At 43.0% G+C, this 13,003-nt stretch overlaps 3 protein-coding genes across 3 annotated transcripts; 2 read left to right on the forward strand and 1 right to left on the reverse strand.

The window, feature by feature from the left end:
• Window positions 1-1,249: 1,249 nt before the first annotated feature.
• J7337_013853 (putative NRPS-like protein biosynthetic cluster) lies at window positions 1,250-4,919 on the reverse strand (the record flags this gene model as incomplete). Its single annotated transcript, XM_044831328.1, has 2 exons — window positions 1,250-4,495; window positions 4,554-4,919. 2 exons carry the CDS (start codon window positions 4,917-4,919, stop codon window positions 1,250-1,252), a joined length of 3,612 nt encoding a protein of 1,203 aa, XP_044673714.1.
• Window positions 4,920-6,120: 1,201 nt separating this feature from the next.
• On the forward strand, window positions 6,121-6,433 carry J7337_013854 (uncharacterized protein; the record flags this gene model as incomplete). The annotated part of the gene is made up of 2 exons (XM_044831329.1): window positions 6,121-6,269; window positions 6,331-6,433. 2 exons carry the CDS (start codon window positions 6,121-6,123, stop codon window positions 6,431-6,433), a joined length of 252 nt encoding a protein of 83 aa, XP_044673715.1.
• A 4,316-nt stretch (window positions 6,434-10,749) lies between these two features.
• J7337_013855 (uncharacterized protein) lies at window positions 10,750-12,351 on the forward strand (the record flags this gene model as incomplete). The annotated part of the gene is made up of 1 exon (XM_044831330.1): window positions 10,750-12,351. The coding sequence occupies one exon, from the start codon at window positions 10,750-10,752 to the stop codon at window positions 12,349-12,351; it is 1,602 nt and encodes a 533-aa protein (XP_044673716.1).
• Window positions 12,352-13,003: the final 652 nt, after the last annotated feature.

Raw genomic sequence — 13,003 nt, forward strand, 5'->3', positions numbered from 1 at the left:
TTAGGTTTATTATTAGCAGATTATATAAGGCATAATACTAAGCTTATTAAAATGTTATATCTCTTAATAGTAGATTTAATATATATTAAGCTTAATTAATATAAAGAAGTTTTGTTAATAGCTAGTAAGCTAGTTTTATTTAATGCTAAATAAATATATATATATATTTATATAATATATAGATTAAATAGGGTTAGTTTAATTATATTTATTAAGAGTTAAATGAGGTTAGTTTAACTTTATTTATAGTTAGTTATATAAGTTAAATGGTATGCATTTGACTTCTATAAGGTAAGTAATGTTTAATTAGAGGAAAAAGTGGGTATGCAGTCTTACGTGCGTCAGACTGTGTTAGGTCGTAATATATATAAAAAAGAGTTTTATTTAAAAGTTAAAAGAGCCTTTTAATAAGTAAATAAAGCTATAGTTAATTAAATAGAATTTACTTAACTAATTATATTTACTTTATAAAATAATAATTAATATTAAAGTAATAAATAGTAATATTAATAATAATTTAATAAAGATATAAATATTATATTATAAGAATTAAAGGCTATTATAAAGTAAAAAAAGGAAATAAAAAAGGAAAAAAAATAAAAAAGAAAAAAAAATAAAAAAGTTAATTATAAAATAAAGATTTTAATATTAAAAAAAAACTATAAATATTAATAAACTAAAGCTAGCTTAATAAGTTAATAATAAATTAAATTAAGTTATAAGGTAATATAAAGTAATATAAGAAATATAAATTAAAAGTAAATATAGCTAATTAATACTTAAGTAAACTTAAATATATATAAAAAATAGCTTTATAATATAGCTAAATAAGTTATTATTATAAAATAGATTTTATTATTAATATAACAAGCTAGTTATAATTTAAAATTATAATAGTAAAAGAGTATTATATTTATATATAAAGTTTTAAAATAAAAGTAAAGTAATAATTAAGTTTAAAAGTTTAAAGAAATAAAGTTAACTCTATTTATATAAATTAATTAATAAAAGTTAAATTAACTTAAAGTTAATAGTAACTAGCTTTATTAATTAAATATATATATTTAAGTATATAACTAATTATTTTTATATCTAAAAATAGATAAAGTAAAGTTAATAAAAAAATAGTAGTTTAAACTAGAGATACTTATATTCTTTTATTATAATAATAAAGATCTGGTCCTGTAAAACTAATTAAAAAAAGAAGATACTAGTTACATTGCCCTGAAATCCACTTATCAATAGGTGTCTAAGTAATAGGCGAACTTGGCTTCCTACTAAGGAACCCTGAAGACACCAAGAATTCCAAACTCCCCACTACAGCCTCCCGCGACTTGCGACAGTTCTCTTCACTGACAAAATCACTTGCTGGCGACTCGATTCCCAGAAAGCCTCCGGATTCTCTGAACCATTCGTTTAATGGAAATAAGGGATGTGACTTGCCCCGTTCTTGTAGGTCCTTCTGAATGACCTCAAACCATGCCTCATGTTCTAGAGGCCTAAGGTGCATATCCATCGTTTCCAGCATGTCCCAGATTTCTTGGAGATATACTCCATCAAGCACCTTCTGGGCTTGCTTGGCACATGAGCCAAATACCGGTGACAGAATCCGGTCCACGAGCGTAGATGCGACAGTATCAACTCCAGCAGCAGTGATCCAATTGCGGGCGTCATCTTGGCTATAAGATCCAGCTTGGACACATGCCTTGACCACGCGCCAAAGTGTGTCGCCTGGCTGAGCATTTCCATTTTCGGTTGAGCCAACGATAAATCCAGGTTTAAATGTCCACAGGCGGCTTCCCCCCAAATCATTCATCGACTGTGCATGCCTAACCATGACTTCAGACACAAATTTTGTCTGGTCATAGGCCGGCAGTTGTCCGATCTTCTCCACCAACTCTTCGTGCGTTTCATCAACGCTAGATAAATAGCCACCAGACACATAGATGGTCTGGGGAGGGTCCTGCGATTGTAGGAAACCAGCGAGAAACTCGTGTGTACTAAAAACATTGGTCTTTTGAAGGGATTCGTAAGGCTCTAGCCAGTTGACAATTGCCCCATTGTGGATGATGACGTCGAATTGTCGGGGCTGACCGTTCAGGCCAAAGATGGTATTCCATTGGCGCTCATCGAGGCCGGCTTGAGGCTGGGTCAGATCACCTAGCCAAACATGCACACGCTCTTCAAGTGAGTTGCTCCACCAAGAAAGCTCACGACAACCTTCGAAAAATCTTTGATGAGCGTGGTGATAGTCCTTCCCTCGCATCAGACAAGTAACTGTTGGTTTTAGAGGGCATTGAAGGACTTTGCGTAGAATTTCTCGGCCGAGGAATCCGTTTGGGCCAGTCAAAAACACACAATGGCCTCGAGAACTGCCAATCTTACTAAGTTCCTTTGTCCATTTCTCGATCTCGCTGTTCAACAGACTCCGTCCGTCCTTACCGTGGTCGTCGGGCATGTCGGCAAGCTCCCCAACACAAATATTTGGGTCCATGAGCTTGGATGCAGATACATCGATCTGTGCTTCCTCTTTCAAAGTCGAGGCCAGTGACATCGCGTCCATAGAATCGATACCTAGGTCCTTCAAAGCAACTTGAGGATCTTCCAAGCCTTTTGTACAGCCATTTCCCTGCTCCTGTAAAAACTGTCCAATGACACTTTTGACCTTTGTTTTGTCATTGTTCTCAGATTTTGTCTCTCCTATGGCATCGCTCGGGGAGGATGACGTATTCTGGGAATCGAAAAAGGCCGTGCCAAGCTTTCTGATTGCTTGACGGTCGATCTTGTTCGTTTGAGTCATTGGGAAGGCTGCGATGGGAATAGCCACTGAAGGCACCATAGTGTCAGGTAGAACCTCTCGAGACGAACGAATGGCATTGTGAGTCGCCGGGTCAAGGTCGCTTTCTTGCATCAGGGAAGGTTCAGAGCTCTCTTCGTGGGAGATAAAGACAACCAGTCTTGGTTTGTCTCCTCGAGGTTTGAAAGTGTCAACAAATGCATTCAGATGATCGGGCAAGAATCGTCTCAAGGTTTCCTCAATCTCTCCAGGTTCGATTCGCTGGCCGTTAATCTTGAGCTGGCGATCTATACGACCAAAGATACGTAGACTGCCATCCTTCAGGACCAGTCCACGGTCACCGGTTAGAAAGATATTGTAGCAAGGTGACAAAGGACCTTCTTCCCTGGTTAGCCAGGGGGGGTTTGACTTGAAGGCCAGTCGAGTCTTCTGCTTGTCCTCAAGGTAGCCTGTAGCAATATCTGGCCCTTGGATACATATCTCCCCTGGAACTCCTATGGGGGAAAGAATAGTCCAGTCGTCTGGATGCACTATCCAAACGCGGCCCCCGATGGGGAATCCGATGCTGGGAACGCTGAAGTCGTCATCAGGTTTGACACACTTGATGGTATCCCACACACCACCCTCAGTGGAGCCATACAAGACGTTGAACTGTAAATGAGGCGACCAAGTCTCGCGGAGCTTTGAAGAACATGGCTCCCCACCCACACTCAGACTCTGGAGGCTCGGCACTTGATCAGTTGATAACATCTTTGCTACTGTAGGTGTCAAGACAGCATGGGTGACCTCCATCGTATTGATGTTTTTGGCGATGTCGGTTAGCTTCTTGTCAGGGGCTGGAATGCACAAGCAGCCACCGGCCACAAGCGTGCTGAATATTTCGCAGATGCTCGCATCAAAACAATGCGGAGCGAACTGTAGGAACCTGCTTTCTTCATCTAGTCCTAAGACCTTCGAAACCTTCACCATGCTACTGGCAATGGCCCCATGTGTTTGAATAAAACCCTTTGGTTGACCGGTAGATCCCGAGGTAAAAATGATGACGGCAGTACTAGAAGTAGTGACTTCTCCGATATCAATATCGTCTTTCTTATCACTCCCATCCAAGTTGGATGGGGTAAGTAGAGACAGTGATGTGGAGCCAAGATGTGAAGACCCGTCCGTGTCGCAGATCGCTGCTTTGCACGTTGTAGAGTCGATGATGGTCTTGAGTCTCTCAGTTGGCGTTGGTACATCTATCGGCACGCACGTACAACCAGCTTTGAGGATGGCCAGCCATGCAACAATCGCGTATTGAGACTGTTGAAACGCGTGAATAACCCTATCACCTACAGTCAAGCCATGTGATAACAAAGCTTTGGCCCATCGGTCAGAAGTATTCTGAAGCTCCTGGTACGTTAAATCGCCGTCCCATGCACTGATGGCTGTTTTAGATGGAAACGTTGAGCTTGTGAGCCGAAGCAGGTCCGGGATGTTCGAGCTTGGGTCTTCTCCAGGCCCAGGAGGAAGTAGTTCTAGTTGGACGAGAGTAGGCCTACTCATAGACTGGAGCGCAGCGTCTGGCTGGGACAAGATAAAGTTATATGTATGCTCGAAGATGTTGGTTATTTCTTCCAGATCTTGCAGGCCGCTTCTCCAGAAAATCTTGAGAGTGGCAGTATCTGGCTCGGTCAACAAATGAACGTAGGAAACATAATCCTATAGTTAGTCAATGATCAGCTTGAGGCCTGTCATACTTGGACGGTTGTAAGCTTACATGGCTAGAAAAAGCAAATTTATCGTCTTCATTTCGGAACACTCCCGCATCTTGGATCATTCTGAACATGTGCCTGTCCTTGATGCTTGAGTCACTAGACCGCTTGGTTCCTGTCTCAACAGATAATAAATTGTCGGGGAATTTGTACTCGGACATCAGCTCAAGCGGTGTCGTAGCAATCTTGAGGATCATGTTATATGTTTCACATCCAGGTCGTTCCGCGAGAGCCGACGCAGTGTGACTTTCAACATCGATAGAAACATCACTTTGTCCTGTCATATGATAAAGTACAATAGACCAGGTAGTGAAGTAAACAGACTGAGGAGTGGTATCATGTGTCTTGCAGAACTGATTGAGGTTCTCCATTGTGATACAGGCTACACGATGGTGGAAGCTCATAACACAATGGTTGTCTGATGAATGAGGTCCATCAGCAGAACAAGAACAAGGTACCTCGTCCTTGGATCCAGTTGAATTTGTCATATCAGGTTTAGCGAAATGCATTGTGGGAACCGGCGAAAGTTATGATAACTTATAAACTTCAGTTTTCGAAGTGAATGTAGTGGAAATGAAACCTTGGTCTGTTATTTTGTTTCCTACATAGCTTCGGGGGAAAATAGCCTCTCCTTATACATTACTGTTGATCAACACCAGTTGGATGCCTCGACAAAACCAAAAGCACGATCACAAAACTGAATCGTGATTTCGATCACCACCTCGCACTCGCTTTTTACTGTATAATTACGTAGTGCCTCAAGTACGCCTTTTTTGATTCATCCGGAGTCACTAGATTCCGAACTAAATTGCCTCATCATCGTGAAACAAAAACTTGGAAATTTGACAAAGAAGGTTGGCCTCAATAATGAGAATCTCTTGCCAAGTCTGATGCCGTCACGTAAAAGATCAATGGTTTCAATAACGTCATAGAAATAGGAATAGTGGTGTATTGACCGATATCATAATTGGGCAATGTTATTGCGAAAGACTATGTACGCGACAAGACGATGCCTTTTGCTTCGCCTGCAGAGGCGTCACATGCCGCCTCCGGTAGCATATGACGTTTCTACTGGCCTTTGTTAGTTGATGAGCGTCGCTAGATTAAAGAAAGGCGTCTACTAACAGATTCTCTATCACGTTGAGCCAGATAAGATACCTTGTCCACACTCTACGCCGCATGCTGGCCTCAAAATACGATTTGAGGGTGTACATGATTGTCTCAAATGTGCCGTGTCTCAGATGTGCCGTGTCTCAGACTTTTGTCACGCAACAATTTCCAAATCGAGTTAATTGCTACGAACTGACCAGAAATGATTCATGACGTAGCAGCTCCAACCGCAGCTCCAACTACGTCTCTCAGTCAAGAAACAAGGAATTTCGGCAAGGTTCAGATTTTGGGTTCAGCAAATTGATCAGAAGCAGGAACTTGGATGAACTGGATGATCTGGAAGATCTGAGATTCTTCTTACACGTTAGAAATAGATAGAGGGAAATGTTATAAAATTTCGACATCGATCTTATGTTCTCCCTGTTCTGGGAAGCCACAAACAGCTGTTACCTGACACTTACAATGGACTCAAAAAGTTATCAGAGTCCTGAACTACTCTTGGACGACCTTCCAGCAGATACTCTTGGCAAGGGGCTGCCAGCGTTGACCGTCAAGTCGGGCATTGATCGTTTGCTTGAGCATGATATCAAACCCGAACGGAATCTTGGAAGGTGAGCTTGATCAAGCCCATGTATCTCCTCCCTTTCATCTCTAAGGCTCTCACGTATACAGTTTTGTATCTACTGGTCTAAACGATATCGGGGAGAGTCTTCTTTTGGAGAATTATCAGAGAAACCTCGCTTGCCAAAACGAGTATGCTGGTGTTCGAAAGTAAGTAAAGATAGAAAGTCAACAGATGATTAAAGCTCTAATTATACACAGGATACACGACCGGTGCGTTGCAATACTCGGAGCACTATGGGGATCACCTTGCAATGAGAAGCCAATTGGTTCTGCGGTGTCAGGTAGTTCTGAGGCTATTTTCCTCGGTATCCTGGCTATGAAACGAAAATGGCAGGCAGAAAACGGAGGTATTGCCTCCCCGCATGGCCCAGCCCTCAATATAATCACAGGAAGTCATGCCCATGTCGCTGTGACAAACGCGGCTAGAGCAAACGACATCGAGATTCGTACAGTGTTGGTAGGGCCAGAAAGCAATTACAGCTTCGACCCGTCCAAGATGCAGGGACTGTTGGATAGTTCTACCAGTAAGTTGACAAGATAGTTCAATAACCTTCGACTCGTTGACACACATTTAGTTGGAGTTGTCTTGGTATTGGGTAATACATATACAGGACATTTTGACCCAATTGAGAACGCTAGTATTGTTCTAGACAACTATGAACAGTCACATGGTCGTAGTATTCCCATTCATGTTGATGCAGCTAGTGGTGGCTTTGTTGCGCCATTTAACGGTGGGAACTCTAGTCCATGGTAAGCAAGTCCAGCAATGATAACAACACTTAATACTAAGCGAGTTATCACTTTGTACTAAACTAACTAATATTCAAGGGACTTTGCTTTACCTCGTGTCGCTTCTATCAACGTGTCCGGACATAAGTTCGGCCTTACAGCTGCAGCTTTGGGCTGGATTATATGGCGCAATCGGGGATTCCTGCCCTCGGATCTGCTCCACGAATCATCCTACCTTTCAGGACACCATGAGCTCCCAACACTTCGTTACTCTCAATCTTCAACCAACTTATTAATCCAATATTATCAATTCTCTCATCTAGGTCGTCAAGGGTACGAAAACGTCATTCAAGATCTGTTAAAGCGATCCAGTGCTCTAGGCAAGACTTTGGAAGAAACGGGAATATTCACGTGCATCAGTGAATCTCACAGGGCCTTGGCAAACACGTTACCGGTAGTTGTCTTCCGTGTAAACTCTGTAGTACAAGACAAGCGCCCGGATGTTACTGAGAAGTGGATTAGTGATGAACTCTTTAATAAGGGCTACAGTGTTCCATGTAAGTTGATAGTCGGTCTTTCTGTTGGTTATGACTTTTAACATTAGTGATAGGTTCTAAACTTCCCATCGATGGAGAGGACATAGAGGTCTTACGAGTAGTTATGAGACCGAGCCTTAAGCCTGCTGTGCTGGATTCATTTGTTGCCGAACTTCTTTCTTTATTCAATAACAAAATGTTTAAGTCCCTATTATAGCTAGCTTTTATATTATTACATTAAAGCTAAGACTTTATATACTTAATTAAGTATATTATATTTTAGAATAATATAAGACTACCTTTAAATTTACTATAAGTAAGATTGTTAATAGTTTTAATATTTATATAAATTCTGCTAATCTTATATAAGCTTTATTATATAACAAGGTAATCATCCTGTCTTATACAAAACCAGAATTAATATTAACAAGGAAGCCAACCCAGACACTACTGGAATCATAAAGAGGAGTTTGAGTAATTCTAGCTCGCAGGTATAGAAATACGGGCGCCATGAGTTTGGTATCTCCCAAGTTGTTCCATTTTGGCTAACCAATGCCTTCACAAGTCTCTTAGTATGCTTCAGCAAGTCATGCCGATTCTCTGACTCGGCCAGTTGTCTAAGAAGAGTCTCAAAGCGGCAGCGTAGAATGGTGATGAATGCGATATTTGCCGTTGGGAGACTGAATGCCCCTCCAAGGGATCGAGAAGCGTACAGCAGCGAAGTTGCTGGTGCTTGGGTGCTTGGCTGAACATTCTCAAGTAGCCTAATAAGGCAAACAGTAGCGAGACCTCCAAAACCAACCCCCCACACAAATATGAGGACTAATTGTGGTGTCCTGGTGAGTCCTTTGTCAGCCACGTAGGGTATTCCCATTGGCCCTACACATGCAATGACTGAAAAACCAAGCAATACATGTACAGATGTCAATCTGAATCTGGATAAGAGGCCTCCCGCGATTAATGAACCCATTGCAGCACCTCCGCTCAAAGGAACTAAGCACCAACCAACAAGTTCCATTTTCACGTGTTCTTGAAGGGAAAACAGTAGGGGTAAGTAGAACTCGGCAAAGGTAAACCCAAACTGTGAAAGAAAAGTGATAAGGCAAAGGCTTCCGATACTAGAAAACTGGCCAAGGAGTCCAAGTGGTAATATTGGCCGCTGAGTAATGAAGAGGCTGTGAAACACAAATAAAACCAAACTCATCGAGGAGACAACGAGGCAAAATACGCTCCTCATCAGGCCTGGAACTGTGTCATCGAGGTTCAGTTGATTGATGGAAATCAACAGCAGGCCTAATCCAATACAAAGGAGCATTGCACCAACAATGTCAACATGCTCTCGGTCGCCCCCGTCTCTTGGTAATAAAGGAAGCCGTTCATTGTTGCTGAATGGCAGCTCCCCGTCAGCATGACTGCTCTTAGCGGGTTCTGGTATAACTGTCGTTCCGATGGCTAACACAACCGTAGGGAAAGTTAGCGACAGGAAGGCTGTTCTCCATGACCAGTAGTGTGCCATGAGTCCACCAAAAGTGCCGCCCATCCCATGGCCAAGACCAAAGACAATGTTGTTGATACCCTGCCAAAGGCCTCTTTCTCTCTGCGGAGTGATATCGGTTAGAATGATGGTTGGCATAATGGTCAAGATTCCGCCACCAACTCCGGATAGGGCTCGACCGGCTACCAGAACTACTAGTGACGGTGCGATGGTACAGGCGACGTTCCCGAGGAGGAAAGCCAGACTTCCAACAAGGAAACAACTTCGTCGTGTATATATGTCTGAGAGCTGGCCACACAAGGGCTGGATCAAAGCGGTTGCAATGAGGTAACTAGCGCCTAGCCATGAAATGACAGAGGACGATTCCATTTCGACTGTAATTGTACCTGTTAATGTTGTGGCTATAGTGCTGTCTGGAAACATCGAGCATTGTCAATATCAGTCCTTTACCTCAAAGACTATAATGCGAACTTACCGAGGGCCCCGATAAGGCTTGCTAGGAAGAGAGTCCCAAGAAGCATCGGATATCGTACGCCGCTCACTAGCAGTGGTGTCTCATTGATTGGCATAATGGAGGTTGTAATTTCACTTCTGACTAAAGGGTTGTAGAGTACTAAAGCTGATAGCGAGTGGGCAAGAGAATAGATAGTTCTAATTGTAGCGAGTATTCGGATCAAAATGCTTTTTTAATAATAGTTTCCAATGCAGAATTTGAACTATGGTGATACTTATAGTGCTAGTGGTTTGCCTGACGCCTGAACGTGTGAGGCGCATGATATGAGCATCAGCTGTGGGGTCTATTAACTCAATAACACTCTTATCTTGACGCCTGAATTAGGGAGCCAGTTCCCCACAGATGGAGCCACGGTATATCTGAGGTCAGTATGTGGAGTAAAAATGACATGCGAATATTCCTATGGTATAGCAGAGAGCGGTCTTGAAATCAGCGATCGTAAATGGGGGAAGCATGGCTGCGTCCAATCTCTCCACATTCAGTAAGCACCATGACACTTGGCCGCGCCCTGATAAGCCTCACGTCACTACATGTGATGGCCGTTACTCTATACCCGAGCCGTGACTCTACTCAATGCAGCCATCACTTCTATACAATGCCTATTTTTTGATCATACAGAGTACTGCTCGATCCATCATCGTGCAGGAAACTCTGTGGGGGTTTCTACGTGACTGATGCATGTGGCTATAAGCGGGATTACAGAAATCCTCTGAGGACTCGTAGCGTTGAGGTCTGCGGTCTTTCCAAGGATTAAAACCATAAGGTGTGTGCCTAAAGGTGCGATAGTGGTCATACACTCCCGCAAGGATGCCGACCCTGGGCAATTGTATAAACGTCATTACATTATGGTGACGATTTCCCTGGACACGGGTTCCAGTTTGTCTCATGTTCTAAATCTCGATCACCAAAAGATGTACAGAGGATGTAGCATGGTATCATATGAACATCACATACTAGTCGCCTTTGACTTTATTTCATCCACAGGCGTAACCTTGTAATCCTGGCCGGCCTAAAACGACGATAATGTCTTGCCTGAAAATGGGTGCATCATGAGAAACTATAAAGTATACACATGACTCCGAATGACTGTCCCTCTGGATTCAAGATTACATCTTTTTGCTCTGAAGCTACTGTGCCAACAACTTTCCAGAACCAACATACTTTACTCAAGTCACTGCCTTGTCCTCTTCGCAATGTCTCAGATAACTTCGATACCATCCTTCACTGCGGGCGCTCTGCGCCACACGCACATCGCATCGAAAGAGGTTCGTGAGCGTGTATTGAAGATGGTCCAGTACAACGTCTTTTCTTTTCCCGCTGCGCTCGTTGTAGCAGACTTCCTCTCGGATTCAGGTACTGCCGCCATGACTAGCGGTCAGTGGTCTGCCATTATGCAAGGCGATGAGAGCTATGGTCGTAACGATGGGTATTATTACTTTCTGGAAGCCCTACGCGACATCTTTGAGAGGGGAGACAATAGGCTCAATACCTATCGCGAATATCTCCTGGATTTCAATGTTGATACCTATTTGGAGCGATTTCTGAAATACCAGGAAGGGGGCTTCGTCAATGGCGGTAGCGCACAATTGACCAGGCCCAATACTTTTATTGTGCCCCAAGGTCGATGTGCAGAGAGTCTGTTGTTCCACGCTACTGCGGCTGGTTTTGATCGTGGTACTGCCCATCCACTGGCCATCATTAGCAATGGCTTCTTCGACACCACGTCAGCCAATGCCAAGGCAGCAGGTTTTAGCCTCCACCCATTTTCACAGGAGGGGTGTATGGAAGCAAGACATGTGCCAGAATGGCGGTCTGAGAATTCTTTCAAGGGCAACATGAATACTTCAGCCGCTGAGCAATTTTTGTCGACCCAGAAGCAACGAGGCAATGTTGCGCTTATCGTTCTGACGGTGACCAACAATACGGCTGCGGGGCAGCCTGTTTCAATGGAAAACATTAAAGAGGTATCACGTTTGTCTCAGACATACGGTGTACCTCTTATTCTCGATGCCTGTCGCTTCGCTGAGAACGCCATGTTTATCAAGCTCTTTGAGAAGAATTATAGCCAGACTTCTATCAACGAGATCGTACGGGAAATGTTCTCTTATGCCGATGGATTCACTATATCGTTGAAGAAGGACGGTCTAGCAAATATAGGGGGAGTACTCTGTCTTCGCGATGGAGGTATGCTTACTACGAAATACCCAGACATGGGCGTCAAAATTAGAGAAGAGCAGATCACTCGATATGGCAACGATAGCTATGGTGGTATGAGCGGCCGCGATCTGATGGCCGCTACCGTGGGGCTTTATGAGGGGACCAATGAGAACTACCTGATGTCTCGCTTGGACCAGGTAAAGAGGTTTGCCGAAAAGCTCAGTGAAGCTGATCTGCCTGTCATCCTGCCACCAGGAGGTTCCGCTATCTTTCTGGACATGGATGCTTTCTTCCAAGATTGCACACGGCACTACAAAGATTTTCCAGGAGTGGGTTTCACTTTAGAGCTACTTAGCACATATGGTATACGATCGTTTGAACTTGGCCCATTCGCTTTGGAGTGGGACAGGTCCGAGCACCACGACAGCAGGGAAAATGCAACACCCAATCTTGTGCGATTCGCGGTGCCACGCAATGCATTGACAGATCAGCACCTGGACTATACCGTTTCGGCGATCAAGGAGCTCAAGGAAAGGCGACACACTATAGGGGGGGCTCGCATTACCCATGGCAAGAATCTCAGCTTGAGACATTTTCAGAGTGCTTTGGAGCCTATTCCAGTTGATTCCATGACTTGAGACACTATCAAACCTATGTTTATATATCTTATTTTTCATTATCATTCTAAGTTAAGTATACAGGTTTATGAAATAACAGTATATTAGCATAAAAGGCTGTCAATAATGACATTATTAATTTTAAAAGTAAATGACTTCTTTAATTAATAGATTACGTTCTATACAAGGTAATTACTGTAACACACAAACCTGATTTCCCCATTTACCGGATAACCTAAGATATCCAACCACATCGAGCCAAAGTATAGGAAGATATCGAAACCTTGAGCTTATATTTCGCCCAAGGCCTTGATAAGTGATTCTGCTGGAGATCAGGCGCAAGCAAATCATGGGGAGCCAGTACGAATAGGCACTCGTATATCACCAAGTGTGATAATAAGACCTTCGATAATCTGACCATTGGCAAAATGACGTAGAGACATACAAGTATTACTGCGAGATAATCTATGAGTCACAGCATATTATGCGAGTTAACCTTGCCGATCGGTGGGGGCGTGCCAACTTGGCAGCGACATAAGTTGTCTTATTGTTTTGGCGTTCCAGTCACATCTGTTGGTTGTCAAAGGGCGCGACATCTGAGATCAATCAAATGACACAAACCAGCACCACGTTACTTAATTCTTGAAAGAATGACATGCTATGACGTTAGCTC

The sequence above is a fragment of the Fusarium musae genome, chromosome 12 (assembly GCF_019915245.1).
Source record: "Fusarium musae strain F31 chromosome 12, whole genome shotgun sequence".
NCBI lineage: Eukaryota > Fungi > Ascomycota > Sordariomycetes > Hypocreales > Nectriaceae > Fusarium > Fusarium musae.